The sequence below is a fragment of the Pimephales promelas genome, chromosome 6, assembly GCF_988280905.1.
Source record: "Pimephales promelas chromosome 6, fPimPro1.hap1.1, whole genome shotgun sequence".
In the NCBI taxonomy this organism is placed as follows: Eukaryota; Metazoa; Chordata; class Actinopteri; order Cypriniformes; family Leuciscidae; genus Pimephales; species Pimephales promelas.
In genome coordinates, this window is record NC_142774.1 from 6,028,718 (window position 1) to 6,046,364 (window position 17,647).

The following is a 17,647-nucleotide window of genomic DNA, read 5'->3' on the forward strand; positions in this document are numbered from 1 at the left end:
TTTGGAAGTTTAAGTGGCGCCTTTCCTTCATAAATAAGTTTATGTTTGAGCGAATCATTTTCTGACTGACTGTTTTGTGAACGAGGGTCAATTCAAAGCAGGTCTTGCTTCAAAGTTAATCCTCAAGAGTGGAGCGTCGCGATCCAACGACATCTCCAGTAACAGTAAGTGTATTTTATGATTTTTGAACAAATAATCATTTCAGTCGATGTCAGCCAATTCGACAACAAATGTGTCTAAAGTTGTTGTCGTCATCGTCATAGGATGTCTATGTATATAATTGAAACCTTGTTTGTATAGTGTGTTACCACATGTTTATAAATATATATATTTTTAAAGATAGTGTATTAAAAACTGCATATATGTTGTTGTTCTGTAAGTTAGCCATCTTCTCACATTTGCCACAGAAGCACCTGTATGACAAGTAAACATGACGCAACAGGTCCCTCGCATAAATGTAATTTCGCTTGTACGTAGCAAACTTTATCACAGTATGTGTATGTAGTTTCAAAAAACTGCGCCAACGTTAGTGTTTGTGTGTGTCTGTGTGTGAGTGTTGCACATCCATAATTTCAAAGGGGACACGATTACAACTCTATAAGTACATAAATGTATCAAATGTACTGGTCCATTCTCATTTGTGTTTATTCTTCCAAAGTCTCTTCGTCATCTGGGTCTGATCAGAGACTATTTATATATTCCGATTCAAACATGTACGGCTGAATGACATTCAAAACAGCGGGTCTCTCACTCTCTCAGCCCCTCTGCTTACCGACTGCCATAGTTATGCAAGTGACGCCCTCATCCAAAGGCAGGGCGGGGATGTGCAGCTCATTTGCATTTAAGGTCATATAGCCCAAAACAGCTCATTTTAAAACAGGCCCCAAAAATGACTTTTTCAAATGGTTATAATAAATTAACTATGGGGTATTTTGAGCTGAAACTTCATAAATACATTCTGGGGACACCCGAGACCAATATTACATCTTGTAAAAAGGGGCATAATAGGTGCCCTTTAAAGGTTTAAACTTAAAATTGAAACTTTATTGCCCTCTTAACACTGAGGTTTGCTTCCACCAGTCTGTTGTGATTGGTCTACTCTGCTCTGATTGGTCAGATGGCCCAGTATGTTGTGATTGGTCTACTCTGCCCTGATCGCGTTTGAGAGTGTGGCTTAGCCATAGGTCAATTACTGACGACTCGTTTCAGGCAGTTCAGAATCAGTTATTTCTTTTTGGAGACAATAACTCCATTTATTCTACACTTTGATTATTAAACCTTTTACATTCACAAACAGCTATATTACACACTATACAAAAGGTAATACAAAAAAGCATAATAGGGGCACTTTAATGCTGCTATCAGTTAACAAATTCACTTTAAATTGAACGGCAATTTAATTTGCAACATCAAGTGGAAAACAACACAAATACATTCAATAAAATTTAAAATTCAAAACTATAACAAGACTGGCCTATATTTGCATACTTGCTATTTTGAATCAAATAAGTTGAGTATTCTCTTCAATTTCATGTTGCTGTAAATCTCCTTCCTTAGCTCCTGATCAGATTAAAACCCATCCACGGATAAATCCAACAATTTGGCAGGACTGTCAAACACATCTAACTGAGAGAAAGCCAATTAATCCCAGACCCTTTTAAATGCATTAGCACACAAACAAAATCATCTCCCATGGAGTTGTAATTGCCAGGTCAAGGCCAACTGATGGCTGTTTTCATACGGTGATATGACTCATGAAATGTGGGAAACAGCCTTGAAGACGCAAACCACAAACACGATTACAGGCTTGAACCGGACATCAACTCTGAGCCGACTGGTCTCTCCTTCTGCAACCATTTAGTGGTCTGATGTTGACTCACAAACTTCAAAAAGCTTTTTGGGTGGCTTTTAATTAACGTTACATAAAAAAACAACCTGTTTATGTAACCAAAGTGGCAAAGGACAACAGCGTAGGGCAAAAAACAAGACAAAACAGTTCCTCTTCACTGGTCTATGCAGTCCGTTTAGGACTTCGATTTCTCAGTAAAGCCTCGGGGGTCGCAGGAGCTCCATTGATTCAGTCTAACGAGGGCAGTGATACAGTGTTCTGTGGGAGGCCGAGCTCATTTGATCAGCGAGTGATGACTTTTAGTGGAAAAACAACATGTTGCCTACAAGAGCTAAGTGGTACAAGTTTAGATACAGACAGGCTTAATTTAAACAAACTGGATCCGCCACCTGTTTTAAAGAATCCCCAACCTCATAAAATCAAGTCCCGGGCCGAGAAGCTGTGTTTAACTTGTGATATTCTTTTCTTCCCTATTGTGACATATATCCATCTTTTATTTCGTGCCGACAAAGACAAAAAAAGCATCATGTTTTATACCTTCCCTCTGTAGGCGAAAGCTCTTTCAGGTCATCCAGAGTGGGCGAAACATCCAGAAGCTTCTTGTAGAGCACCAGGGGAAAGTGCAGATCCACCACAGTGGAGTTATAGATGGCCAACCCGCAAATGATCCCGATCAAGTGGAACCAATTGTGCTCCACAAAACACTGCAATGCAAACGCACACACATGAGTTATCCATAAAAATACTTCTGCATACCAAGACTCCTTTATCTAAAAGCCATCTTTCCTTTACAACCCTTTAGTTTGTCAACAAAATAAGATCTCGCCAGCAGTGAAAGTAATTGAAACTCTTTAAACTTTGTACAATCACGTGTCGTAGTCTTGTTTTGTACACATTGCAGTGCCCTTGAAGTCATCCTGCCATAGAGAAATCCAGCAGGATCATCATGTTTGCATGGAAACAGCTGAGCTGTTCCAGATTCTTCAAAATCACCAGGCCCATAAGATTATCTGATGATGTTCTCAATCACGCAGCACTTTGAGAAACACCTACTGTATAGAGAAAAGTATTTTTCCATATGTTGTTTCTTTGTCAAAGCATTATAAGCCATGAACCAAACAAACCAGCTACGAGGTGAATCACAACATTACATACTCTAATGTGAAGCAAAAAAGTATTTGGAAACCATAAAAAACAATCGCTTAAAGGAATAGTTCGTCCAAAAATGTCTTTCTTCTGCTGAACACAAATGAAGATATGAAAGAATGTCAGTAACAAGACATTTGGTGGACCCCATTAACTTCCAAGGTGGGAAAAAATACTATAGAAGTCAATGGGGTTACTGACATTCTTCAAAATATCTTCTTTTGTGTTCAACAGATGAAAGAAATTCATGCAGATTTGGAATAGCGTGAGGGTGAGTAAATAAATGACAGAATTTTTATTTGTATGTGAACTATTCCTTAAAGTGAGGGAAAGAATTACAATCAAAAATGATGAACCTCATAAAAAATTAAGAATCACTCCCTTTATTTTAGTTTTACTTCTTCCTACTCCTTTTCGCACATATAATAGAAGTATGTCAACAGCAAAGAATGTTTTTTTTTCTTTGCTGCTCATTTGTTTTAATTTTTCCTAAGTTTTTAAACTTTGTTTTATTTTATTTACTTTCTTTTTACGTTCGAAATAAAGATTTCAAATTCAAAAATAAATCTTACAGATGGCTTCAGTCAAATCAAAACAAAACCATCGATTAACAACCTCTGAACTCACAGTAGGACTGTCTTTAAAAATCAATTTCCTTATGGAGAAAATTAAGTTTTTACTTCCCAATCCTGAATGTTGCTCAAACATTTCAACTGATATTAAGATTTTTGGAGTACCCTGCATATGCAATTAAATTCTGTTTTGAATTCACATTATATCTGGGACATATTATCAAAATAACTCCAAAAAAAGGAGAAAAGATGCAACCCTTTTCATTATCTTAGTTTAATGTTGAAATCAGTATTAAAAACTAAGGCTGAACTCACTTTATCAGAGAACCACAGCAGATTGGACTCTGAATACTGGGTGAACATGCCGTAGATCGGATCCATCAGCTCTTTCAGCAGGAGCAGGAAGAACTCCTTGGTGACTCCTCCAGCATCTACAGCTTCCTCTCCATCAAAGATGACCTGCCATGATTAATATGCAAGTCAAACGTATGTCTAAGTAGGCGTTTCTTGGTCAAAATATGCTACAATGTGGTCTAGAAAAACTTAACTGTGCATTTTGCAATGGGATGACAAAGACAAACCTTGAGTGGCTTCTTCAAGTCTACGTCATTGTAGACCGTGAGCTCCCGGAGAGCGTCACTGACTAAGTGATTTCTGCGTACGTGAAGCACCAGGAAAGGGTTCCTTGCTAGCAAAGGTTCCATAGTCAACAACATGAAGACGTTGTGCAAGTTAGCGCCGCTTACAGCCATCTGTACAGTAATGAAGCAGGCAAAACAAGACTGAATAATAAGTCAGATTCATAAGAGAGATAGTAATATTCATTCACCTGCTCTGAAACCAATGGAAAATCATGTTTTTGCCAGGCTGTAACTGCACCATTGAACTAATGTAATATGTCAGATTTAACTTTGTAGATTAATAGGAAACATTTTGTTTGTCAAAACAACATTTTTTGAAGATAAAATGCATAATGCTTATAAATATATGACATACTATTTGTAAAAGCTAAGATCAGCTTTAGTAAGATTTCTTTTTAAAAGATATTACTACTTTTATTTAGCAAGGACGAATTAAATTGTTCAAAACTGACAGTAATGTTACAAAAGATTTCGATTTTAAACTTTTTGAACTTTTTATTCATCAAAGAATCAACCGTTTTCAACATTGATAATAATTCAAATGTTTCTTGAGAACCAAATCAAAGCAAGTAATGGCTGCTAAAAAAATAATTTTTACATCACAGAATTAAATAACATTTTAAACTACAGCAAAATAAAAAAAAGTTATTTTAAATTGAACTTTCACAATATATTTTTACTCAAATTTTTGATGAAATAAATGCAGCCTTGGTGAACTTCTTTCAAAGCATTGACAAATCTTACCGACCCCAAACTTTTGTCAAAAACGTGAGCAGTACAACAATCCTAAAAGTTGAGTGTTGAGTTGTGTTAGTTCCTTTACCTGCATTTGCAGCTCGGCATCTGTTTGCAGCACGGTTGTCTTGGCTTGCGCGTTCAATATGAACGGATAGGCACATAACGTGACAGAACCCTGGGAAATAAGACTCAGATGATCAAGCTGAGACCATCACAACCGTCTAAAAACAAACTGATATTGAGTTATTAAATAAACAAACCTGCACTGGAGGGTATCGCATTTTCTACAATAAGACAAAACGAGAACATATGTTACAATTCTGAGGTACTTCTATTTTTCAGCTTGGGATGATCAAGATTTGAGGCGTCTATGTGAAACTATAACATTTTGTGTGCATAGTGGGGTCTAGTTCACGTTCACATTAAAGGAGTAGTTCCCTTTAAAAAAAACTTTTGCTGATAATCTACTCACCCCCATGTCATCCAAGATGTCCATGTCTTTTTTTCTTCAGTCGAAAAGAAATTAAGGTTTTTGATGAAAACATTCCAGGATTTTCTCCATATAATGGACTTCAATGGGAACCAAACGGTTCTAGGTCCAAATGAGAGTTTCAGTGCAGCTACAAAGGGCTTTAAACGACACCAGACGATGAATAAGGGTAATATTAAGCGAAACGATCGGTTATTTAAAAAATAAGTTTTATAAGCACAAATGCTCGCCCTGATGCGCATTCGTGACTCTCCTGTTCGAACTCATTCAACAAAATGAACAAATCTTTTTTCGAGTCATTTGGTTCATTCAACGACTGCAAACTGTTCAAAGGGCTTTAAACGACACCAGACGATGAATAAGGGTCTTATCTAGCGAAACGATCGGTCATTTCAAAAATAAATAAAAAAACTTTTATACGTTTTATACGCACAAAAAAAATTAATGAATCTTTTTTCGAGTCAGAACCAAATTTTTTTGTGCGTATAAAACAACGTTTTTTTTATTTATTTTTGAAATGACCGATCTTTTCGCTAGATAAGACCCTTATTCATCGTCTGGTGTCGTTTAAAGCCATTTGAACAGTTTGCACTGAAACTCTCATTTGGACCTTGAACCGTTTGGACCCCATTGAAGTCCATTATATGGAGAAAAATCCTGGAATGATTTCATCAAAAACCTTAATTTATTTTTTCCACTGAAGAAAGAAAGACATGGACATCTTCGATGACATGGGGGTGAGTAAATTATCAGCAAAAGTTTTTTTTTTTTTTTAAAGTGAACTACTCCTTTAACTTTAGCTATGCTTCCATCCACCTATTTATATGCATATTTTGGGTTATAACGCAAAAAAAAAAAAAACACTGGATGGAAATGCCAGGACGCAAATAAATTAAAAAAATGTGACGAAAAAGCTTAAGCGCTGCATTGAGGTGGATAATTTTTTTTTGTAAACGTAGCAGGCGTGTTCAAACTATGGGGGACCCAATTTGCAACTTTGGATGGAAACATATACTGTACATGCAAATGTATAAATTCATAACTGTTCATAATCATAATCTGCAATATGTGCAGCAATATACGCACAATATCAGCTTTGCGCAGAAACCATTTGAGGTAGTCTTCCTGGATGTCCACCAGGGTGGTGATATCAGGGATGTAGAAGGTGTTGTATTCCACATGATGGGCTTTCAGATTGACCTGTAGCAAAATACTTGGATCCATCACTAACAGTAGTTTATCATTCAACAACACAAGCTAAATTATATAAGTATGTCCGAAAAAACATGAAAAACAGCAATGCAGCTGGGGAATATTCAATCAAATAGCTTATTAATAAGCAGTTTATCATTTACTCTTTAAAAACGAGATCTGTCGTGTGGGTTTTGGTCGTACCTTGTGTAGTTTCTCCAGCAGTCGGAGGGCGGCACTGGTGTAGCTCTCCATGAACACAGGCACCAGGAGCGCCTTCCCGCCAGTCAACAGAAACACAACGATGCTTTTGTACATCTCCACTAGTCTGGAGAAAACCTTGCAATCCATCAGGGACCACCAGTTATCTGAGAAACAGCATACAGATTCATTTCAAAAGCCGTTTTGATCTTGGACTTTGATAACGAAGCAACAGTTAGCGGTGTTTATAGGCGGTGAAACGTGTTGGCGACGTCATACCGAGCACTTTGCTAGGGTTGGCGTCCAATCTGAGGATGGCCATGGCTAGAGGGATGGTGAGAGAGATGTAGTTTTTGGAGTCCTGGAGAGCGGGACATTCAGACAGGATCAGGTAGATCCGCATGGCTTCCACGTCAGGAGGAGAGCAGGGCAGCTGGGGGATCAGGAGACTCTCAAAGCTCTTTGTGGCCTAGAAGAACACATTTGAGAGAGGTTTATAGTTTAAATGCATATATAATGATCAAAAGTGACATTTATATTTCTAAAGTATGAACGGTTTTCAACATAGGGATGGGCAACGATTAATCGCGATTAATAGCATCCAAAATAAAAGTTTGTGTTTACATAATATATGTGTGTGTGTAGTGTGTATAATTAATTTGTATATATAAATACCTACACATGCATGTATATATTTAAGAAAAATATGTTATTAATATATCAAATATTTATATTTATATATAATATTAATTGTGAAAAAATATATATAAAATATATACATGCATGTGTGGGTATTTATATATACAAATTAATTATACACACTACACACACATATATTATTTAAACACAAACTTTTATTTTGGATGCGATTAATCGTTGCCCATCCCTAATAATAATTAGTGAATGTTTCATTAGCATCAAATCAGCATATTAGAATGATTTCTGAAGGATCATGTGGAACTGAAGATAGTAAAGATGCTGAAAATTCAGCTTTGAAACAGAGGAATAAATTACATTTTACATAATAATAAATATTTCATAATAATTCTGTTTTTTTACTGTATTTTGAATCAAATATATGCAGCCGTTATAACTGCAAACTTTTGCACAGTAATAACGTATAATCAGAAGATTCCTCAAATGAGATTGGAAAGTTTATCACATTTCACCCAGTTAAAACACAAACAAGGCTTTAAATGTGTTAGAAACTTGATCATGTTCGCAGCCGAGTAATCGCCTTCCAAGTACGCAGTGTGTTAATAAATGATGAGGCAATGGTGACGTATCAAAGCACACACACCTGCTCCAAAAGTCTTGCGAAGGCTGGTTTCATCAGCATTTCAAAAAGCAGCCGGACAGCATTGAAATCGATGCCCGGGACTTTGGGGTTTGTCTTGAAATGTCCGTCATCACTGTGAAAACAGCAGGTGAAAATTAGTTTTCAAATGTTGGTTTGCAACAAGATGTGAAATCTAATACTGTACTAATCTAAGATAGACCAGTCTATTTTAAGCACGTCAGGGTAAGATGGTTCATGGTTCACCTTCTATGATAAACGACTCTTCACACGCCAAGAAAGGTTTTTAATACCAGTCCCGTTTCAATGAGATGGCAATATGTGTTTAACCATAATACAGTTCAGTTAAAATGAATCAATCTGACTCATTTGAACTAGATTCAAATAGATCTGAATAATCAGATTCATTCCAATTCAATTCAGTTGAGTAACATATTCATTTTGAGTAATCTGATTTATTTCAATAAGATTTGGTCTATCTGATTCATTTCAATTCAGAATTCAGGTGGATATTTTCAATTAAAATCGATCTAATGAGTTTGATCCTCTTTAATTTGTAGATTTCAAATGGATCTAGAGTTCATCGTGTGCACCATGTGTCGCTCCAAATGCCCGCCAACCCCGAGTTGGGACATGTGCACAGCAGAGTTTTAATCAAATATTCAAAACCGAATTATAAAATGCAGACTTGACCTCCCAACCCATAATACCCCGTCTGAACGCCAGCGACACCAGTTGTTCCTTATGTAAGCAGATAATCTCTTGAAATGCAGTGCAGATTATGAACATCAAGGACTGCATCCGGCAGAATGAGGTCTCTAGAGGCTCTCGTCAGAAAAAGATACCCATCGAATCATGCTTTCTCTGAAAGAGGGACTGCTCTTTTAAAGGCTGAGCTGTAACCGGGAGCCCTGCGGGGTGACTGTGAAGAATTTGCCTCCTGACATTAAGAAGAAGTCACCTATGTAAAATTCACAAGCGCTCCGTTCTCCATGGTGTCACCCTGTGTGCATATGCTTATTGACATGACATTTACATTTAATTAGATTGAAAATGCAAGGGAGGAACATTTTAACTGCTCACCTTTGGTCCAAAAAGCTGGCATTCCAGCATGCAGTCGAGGACATCAGGAGTATGATGTCACTAGAAGGGGAGGGAAATCAGCATCGAAATCATAACAGATACATTATACACAAAATATTTATTAATTATTGAAAATATTTATTTTCTGCTGATGTAAATAATCACTAATGAATATTATCCAAAAAAAAAAATTGGCCTAACATGTTTTATTTCCTCACCTCCAGATAAAAACTGTTTTTTTTTTTTTTTAAAGAAGTTGACACTTTAACTTTGCAAGGATGCATGAAATTGATCAAAAGTCACAGTAAACCATTTATAATGTTACAAAAGATTTCCCATTTAAAATAAATGCGGTTTTTATCCTACATATCAAAGAATCCTGAAAGAAAAAAAAGTTTCACAGCTTCCAAAAAAATATGACGCAGCAAATCAGAATGATTTCTGAAGGATCATGTGACACTGAATGATGAAAATTCAGTTTTGCATCACAGGAATAAAATACATATGACAAATTGTGATAATATTTCACAAGATTATCTTCTTTATTGTATTTTTGATCAAATAAATGCAGCCTTGGTGATCTTACTGACCGAATGGTAGCGTGTCAGTCAGCATTATGAAAGTTAAATACTTTAGCTAATTCTGCCTTAGAAATGATAAAAGTAGCACATTTCAGATAATAACTGTGACCAACCTGGATGTAGTCACACACTCACTTGGTGATGCTTGAATCGCTGTTGTCATGCAGCTTCATCCTCCAGCTGTCCAGACTCTCAGAATTAATCAGAGCGATGCTTTTGGTGGTGTTCATGATACGGAAATCCTCAGGGTAAAACGAACCCTGTTCTCAAACACACAACGCACACACTTAGAAATTGTGACCTCAGGGTAAAATGAACTCAAATTCCTGATTTGTCCTACACAGTAACTTAAGTAATAAAATAATACAAATCACATCGGTGGCAAAGCAGGCAAAATCAATCTTTCTGTTGATCCTGAAAAACCATCGCATTGTGGTATCGGCGCCACCATGTGGATAAAAGTGGGTACTGACCAATCAACCTTGCAGATGAGATTGATCAAATAAACATTGAATACATCACATTAAAGGAGTTCACTTTTTTAAAAAAAACTTTTGCTTATAATTTACTCACCCCCATGTCATCCAAGACGACCCATGTCTTTCTTTCTTCAGTCGAAAAGAAATTAAGGTTTTTGATGAAAACATTCCAGGATTTTCTCCATATAATGGACTTCAATGGGAACCAAACGGTTCAAGGTCCAAAAGACAGTTTCAGTGCAAACTGTTGAAAGGCCTTTAAACGATTCCAGACGATGAATAAGGGTCTTATCAAGCGAAACGATCGCTCATTTAAAAAATAAATAACAAAGTTTAAGTTTCATAAGCTCAAAGGCTTCTGTGTGACTCTCCTGTTCGAACTCGTACATCAAAATGAACGAATCTTTTTCCGAGTCAATTTGTTCAACTCATTCGTTGAATGAAACAAAAGACAGGAAAAAAGATTTGTTCGTTTTGATCGGAGTCACGAACGCGCATCACAGAACAGACCAAGGCGACCATTTGAGCTTATAAAACTTACACTTTGTTCTAGATATGACACTTATTCATCGTCGGGAATCTTTTAAAGGCCTTTAAACATTTGCAGTTTACACTGAAACTGTCTTTTGGACCTTGAACCGTTTGGTTCCCATTGAACTCCATTATATGGAGTAAAATCCTGGAATGTTTTCATGAAAAACCTTAATTTCTTTTCGACTGAAGAAAGAAAGACATGGACATCTTGGATGACATGGGGGTGAGTAAATTATCAGCAAAAGTCATTTTAAAAGTGAACTACTCAATTAAAGCCTACAGTATGAGCAGGTACAAACTACTCTCGATTCATAAGAAGATATTGAGGAATACACATATGTATTGAATATTCTAGTAAAGTAAATGCGTCAAAAAAAAAAAAACAGTACATACAATATCAGCTGTGGTGTTTCAAAGCAGCAACGTTACCTCCTTGGTAGACAACAACAGGAAACTGTGATCACCTCCACTGTGGATTTTACTGACGGTGTAGCGCTCGGCTTCTGTAGAAAAAGAACATAAGAGATCCTGAGAAATGCCACCTATTAATATCTGACTGTCCCTGTCAATCCACATTGCTTATCACTTGTTTAGAGGATTTATACAGAATGTGACACAATGGCATGGTGATCATATGTACGTACTTGTGTATGTGCTTCCCAAGCACAGGGGTTGAATGTTCCTGACAGGAAGTGGGCTCTTAGCGTTTCCTCTGAGTCCTGTGCCCAGCTGGCCCTGAGTGTTGCAGCCGAAAGCGTAAATCAGGCCTGTGGAGGGCACGAATGCCAGGGTGTGGTGCCTGTGACACACACACACACACACTGTGAAATATCCCATCTCATTCTTACCCGATGACTGCATGCATAATGGTAACCAAAAGTCAAATTGAGAGTATTTGAATGTTTAATATTACAGCCTGGTATGGTAACTTAGGAGTGAGGAATAAAAAGAAGTTACAGAAGTAAAATAATACGATGCCAGCAAACACAGCTTGATAAACTATATTTGCTGGCAATACACAGAAGAGAAACAAGGGATGTATCTGACTGCACACACACCCGCTTAACTCAGAACTTGTAATGCTTCCAACCTGGATGAAGGTCCCGAAATATCTTGGAAATGTGTATAAACTTTCCTTTATACCAGTGGCAATTAGATTATTATATCAAAGATATGAGAATATTTTTTATATTGATATATTGTGTATGTGTATAACTTCAGCATGGTATAAATAAATGAATGTACAAAAATTGATGTGCTTTTTATTATTTATTGATTGCTGTTTAAAAGTTTGGAGACGGAACGATTTATGCTCAAGGCTGCATTTATTTGACCAAAAATAAAGTAAAAACATAAATATTTTGAAATATTATTACAATTTGAAACGCCTGTTTTCTATTTGAATATATTTTCCTGTGAATTTTCAGCATCATTACTCCAGTCTTCACAGAAATCACTTTAATATGACGATTTTCTGCTCAAATCAAATTTCTTATCATTGTCAATGTTGAAAACAGTTTTGCTGCTTAATATTTTTTGTGGAAACCACCATGATATATTGTTTTTCAGGATTATTTGATGAATAGAAAGTTCTTATATAAATCTTTTATAACATCATAAATGCACTGACTGTTACTTTAAGTCAATTTAACGCATCCTTGCTTAATAAAAGTATTTTCTTTAAAACCCAAATTTTTCAATGACCCTGTAATTAATGCACAGTAGCTACTCCAAAATACAAAAAAAATTACTCATACAGTGTCAGTATATTTTTGGACGAGACCCAAACGAAGAAATCTGCACATCAATCTGAAACAGATGGACACAGAAATGTACATATACGTACCGCCCACAAGCGATCTGAGACACCTCGGTGCCCATGAGCTCCATAACTCTGCGTGGAAGAGGCTCGTTGTTGGTGGAATCGTGGCCCAGCTGTCCTCTTGAACCGTCTCCAAATGTGAACAGACCCCCTTCCTGAATCAAACACGGCACAAACAGCAATGCTTCAATGCTCAAGATTGAAAACGAAGCTAGCTCAACAGAAATTCTTATCAACAGTCGCTAAAAAAGATTAAAGATTAATCTTTAATTTGTCTCTTTCTTCAAAATTTTACATATTTTAAAAATGTGGGTAACACTTTACTTGAAGGGGACTGACATGACACCTTCATAACCACGACATACAGTATGTCATAAATATGAAGTAGGGTTTATGCAAGTGTCTTTCGCTCAATAATGACATTTTGAATGCAAATATGACATTGTTTGAGATGTGTTTGTTATGACATCTTGACATAAACCAACACATCATAACCAGTCAGTGTCTTTGTCATGACAACTTGACATAAAATGAAGTTCAACTGTCATGTGGTTGGCTTTGACATTGGCTGTCATGAGGCCATTATAACTGTGTCGTGAATATTTTCCGTGAGCTCAACTACAGTGCTACTAATTGAATTTGTCATTAAAAAGTTATAATGGCTTCATGACAGCCAATGTCAAAACCAACCACCGGACAGTTTAATGTAATGTCAACCCATAAAGCTAAGTGGTTTCTTAAGTTTGATGATTAATCTGCTGTCATGTTTATGACAGGTTGTGTTGTCTTAGTAATGTCAAGTTGTCATGACAAAGACACTAACAGGTTATGATGTATTGGTTTATGTCAAGGTGTCATAACAAAGACATCTTAATGTCATATTTGCATTAAAAATGTCATAACTGAGCGAATGACACTTAAAACTGCATAAAAACTGTCATGTCATGGTTATGAAGGTGTCATGTTAGCATTATGCACACCCATTCAAGTAAAGTGTTTTTCAGCACACTGCTATAATTTGGCTGTATGATCACAACCTTTGTCAAGGCAGCGGTGTGTTCATCTCCACAGCTGATGTACACCACCTTCTGAGACCGCAGGAACTTGATGTGGCAGGGAACAGCACGATCTATGAGATATCAGACAAAAATATTAGGCAATCTTAAGCCATTCTTTTAAAGAGGACCTATTATGCCCTTTTACAAAGTCTTGGTTTTGTTTTGAGGGTTTACTAGAATTTATTTTCATGCTTGAATGTTCGAAAACCATATTGTTCACATATCTGACATTGTTGCAGCACCTCTCTTCCCAGTCTGTCAGTAACGCTCTGTTTAGTTCCTGTCTCTATGAATGTGCTCTTTGGTTCAATGGTGCTCTCAATTGGTTGGCTGGACCAGTATGTTGAAATTTGTCAACCACTTTGAGCATGTTTGTGAAATGTTAAAGGAGCTGTATGTAAGAAATTTATTTCAAATAATCATGTTCATTTCATATACTTATATCACTGACAACAGTAGTCCGGCCAGGATATTGTCATTTAAAAAAAAAAAAAAAGTAGACATAATATGTCCTCTTGAAAAATATTCAATCAATCAATCAATCAAAAAGTTTCAAGAATCATCAGTTCCAATCACACTTTTGGTTCCCAGACGGGTGTGTGTTTTACCTTGCTCGTCATTGAGGCCCAGTTGTCCAGCGCTGTTCTTCCCCCATCCGAACACGGCTCCAGAGAGGGACAAGGCAAAGCTGTGGTCTCCTCCGGCGCTGATGTGGGCCAGTGGGATCCCACACAGAGATTTGAGCGGTTGAGGAGACAGAGTACTCGGCTCTCCCTTCCCTAAACCCAGCTGCCCACTGGAGTTCTCTCCCCACACGAACAACTGACCATCTGAGAAGACGAGGACAGCGGGATCTTCTGTTACTGACACAGCAGAAGTACAACGGAAAACAAAACCACTGAATCGGCAATCAAATTCATCTGCTCTTACCTTTTGAAAGTGCTATACAGTGTTGGTTGCCACACATTACTTGTGAGATTCGATGCTCGCACAACTTTTTAATCAACCTAAATAAATAATAATAAAAAAGGAATACAGAAGTCAAGTTCTGGACTACATCAATCAAATTCACCAGGTTAATGCAACTCCATTTTAACTATTATGATGATGGAGAAGTAATAACCATTCTACATATCATGTAATTGATGACTAGGTTCATGTGGAATGTGTATTTTTCTGCACCAATTGTGAAATTCTATGTAACGGATTTAACACTTTGATTATTAATTATTAAATTCCAACTCAATTCAATTAAAATCAATTTTTTTTTAAAACTACTAAACAATCATTCCCAATGATATTATATCATTTTTGTATAATAATCGAAAAGATGTATTTTGAGAGAGAGTTTTTGTTGCACATGTGTGCAAAAAAACAATCCAGAAGGTATCATATAAATAAATATTAATATTCTAGAGCATTACCAAATTTATTTATTTTTTTCATACTTTCTACACTGAATGTGGAGGGAAATTTGAAGTATTCTCTGTAATGCATTTACATTTTTTTGATGCATGAGTTATTTAAATCAATAGAATATTAATATTAAATTAATATTAGAAAAGAAAATATCATTGTTTTTTCCCCATCAAAACAAAAACAATCACACTAAAATTATTTTGATTAATTGTAAAATAATTATATATATTTATTTATATATATATAAAATCGCATCCAAAATAAAAGTTTGTGTTTACATAATATATGTGGGTGCACTGTGTATAATTATTTTGTATATGTTTATAAATACACACACATGCATGTATATTTAAGAAAAAATATTATTTATATATAAAATATTTATATTTATATATAATATAAATTATATATAAATCTATATACAGTATATAAATGAAAAATATTTCTTAAATATATACAAGCATGTGTGTGTATTTAAATATATATATAATAATAATTATACACACTGCACCCACATATATTATGTAAACGTAAACTTTTATTTTGGATGTGATTAATCGCGATTAATCGTTTGACAGCCCTAAAATATATTAAATATAATAATAATAATTTTATATTATTATATGCGTTTTAAGAGTTACACATCTGTGCAAATGAGATCAACACTTTCTCAGCCACTTTTGTTGTCATACATTTTAAAAAGGCATATTATTAGAAGGACAGACTTACAGAATTATGGAAAAGGGTCAAAGGTCCAGTGAATGTTATGCAGCAAATGGCTACATGAGAGCACTGCATTATTATTGGCAGCTAAATTATCAAAGCATCCAAATATTTAATAAAGAAATTCCTGATTTACTGCCTGGCCAGGAATCTCACAGTCAAATCCCAGTGGTCTTCATCTCATCACAAGATGCGAAACCAAACAAATAACCCTCAATTATTAACTCGCTCTGCTTGTATTGTGCTTGTCAAGTTATTAAAATAACTGAGATGACAAGTGATGAATGTCAGGAAATGCTGTTTCATCTGTTGTGGTTTATTCAGCAACACTAAAGCAAACATTCAATCCACAATAAAACAGAAGAGCTTTCAGTAATAGCACGTTATAACTATCATTAAGTCTAAACCCATGCAGAGACCCCCTCACGAGCCAATTAAATCCTCATTAGATTACCCTATCTAGAGCAGCCTTTACAATGCAAAGGAAGTCAAATATGAGAAAGCATATCTACCACAAAAAAAGGATGTAATAGGTAATGTGGTTTAAAATGCATTTACACTGGAATCAAAATAACAGGAAACAGTGTTTGAAATTGTTCTCATGCAGAGCCAACAAAAACAAGATGTGCATTAAAGGGATAGTTCACACAAAATTTTTAGTTCCTTTCTCATTCACTCACCCTTCATGCCATCCTCAGTGTATACACGGATTTGTGTTTAAATGAAGAAAAAGTGCATCAGGGATGGCATGAGGGCGAGCAAATGATGAGAGATTTTTCATTTTCATGCGGAGTATCCCTTTAATTTGCAGAACACCATATTAATACAAAGTGTTTTTCAAGAAACTCTGATTTCGACATAATGCATGTGCTTCACACTCACAGAGGACTTTCTATTAGGTGTTTTGATCGGACTGCTCACATTTATATTTTTATGAAGCATTTCTGAAAACTTTGCATTAAAAAGTGATGTTTTACCTGGGCACCCGGACCGCCTCTTCAGCCGTACCCAGCCCGAGCTGCCCTCCTTCTCCGGCCCCCCAGGCGAACACCTGCCCTTGCTCATTCACCGCCACAGAGTGAGACTGACCACACGACACGCCGGATATCTTCTGAGCATCCAGAGCTCCAACCAGCTCTATAAGAACACACACGCATACAAATACATCAGATGGAAACATCACACCCCGGTCTTGATGCTGGCGTGGACATTACTCATATCCCGTCTACAGATTTGCGGCGTGTACTGCTAGATTTGTTTGGTGCAGCAAAAGGTGTGTGATGGCTATATTGTTTTTGACTAATTAAAATGGTAGATTTCCCTGCACACTATCCCATTCAAAAGTAAAAAAATAAAAAATTATACTTTTATTTAGCAAGGACGCATTAAATTGATCAAAAGTGACTTTATAATGTAACAAACGTTTTCTATTTCAAACAAATGCTGTTCTTTAGAACTTTCTATTCATCAAAGAATCCTGAAATGAAGGATTTCCGCAAAAATATTAAGCAGCAACTGTTTTCAACATTGATAATAATCAGAAATGTTTCTTGACCAGCAAATCATCATCATATTAGAATGATTTCTGAAGGATCATGTAACACTGATGATAGTAATGATGCTTAAAATTCAGCTTTGATCACAGGAATGAGTTACATTTTACATATTAATAAAATAATAATAAATATTTCATAATAATCCTGTTTTTACTGTATTTTTTTATCAAATATATGCAACTTTGGTGAGTAGAAAAGACTTATTTAGAATATATATATATATATATATACACACACACACACATATATATCTATATCTATATATAT

General features: G+C 35.9%; 1 protein-coding gene across 1 annotated transcript in view; it reads right to left on the reverse strand.

The window, feature by feature from the left end:
• The window catches only part of herc3 (HECT and RLD domain containing E3 ubiquitin protein ligase 3), a 61,616-nt gene that overhangs the window by 40,069 nt on the left and 3,900 nt on the right, over positions 1–17,647 (reverse strand). The window contains exons 3-20 of the mRNA XM_039687048.2: positions 16,802–16,961; positions 14,613–14,689; positions 14,291–14,512; positions 13,662–13,753; positions 12,649–12,779; positions 11,447–11,601; positions 11,232–11,305; positions 9,925–10,049; positions 9,209–9,268; positions 8,129–8,240; positions 7,108–7,297; positions 6,832–6,995; positions 6,523–6,636; positions 5,207–5,230; positions 5,032–5,121; positions 4,149–4,319; positions 3,883–4,026; positions 2,387–2,553 (exon numbers count right to left, since the gene is read on the reverse strand). Of these exons, the coding sequence (XP_039542982.2) occupies positions 2,387–2,553; positions 3,883–4,026; positions 4,149–4,319; positions 5,032–5,121; positions 5,207–5,230; positions 6,523–6,636; positions 6,832–6,995; positions 7,108–7,297; positions 8,129–8,240; positions 9,209–9,268; positions 9,925–10,049; positions 11,232–11,305; positions 11,447–11,601; positions 12,649–12,779; positions 13,662–13,753; positions 14,291–14,512; positions 14,613–14,689; positions 16,802–16,961 (2,272 nt within the window). The remainder of the gene's footprint in view (positions 1–2,386; positions 2,554–3,882; positions 4,027–4,148; positions 4,320–5,031; positions 5,122–5,206; positions 5,231–6,522; positions 6,637–6,831; positions 6,996–7,107; positions 7,298–8,128; positions 8,241–9,208; positions 9,269–9,924; positions 10,050–11,231; positions 11,306–11,446; positions 11,602–12,648; positions 12,780–13,661; positions 13,754–14,290; positions 14,513–14,612; positions 14,690–16,801; positions 16,962–17,647) is intronic.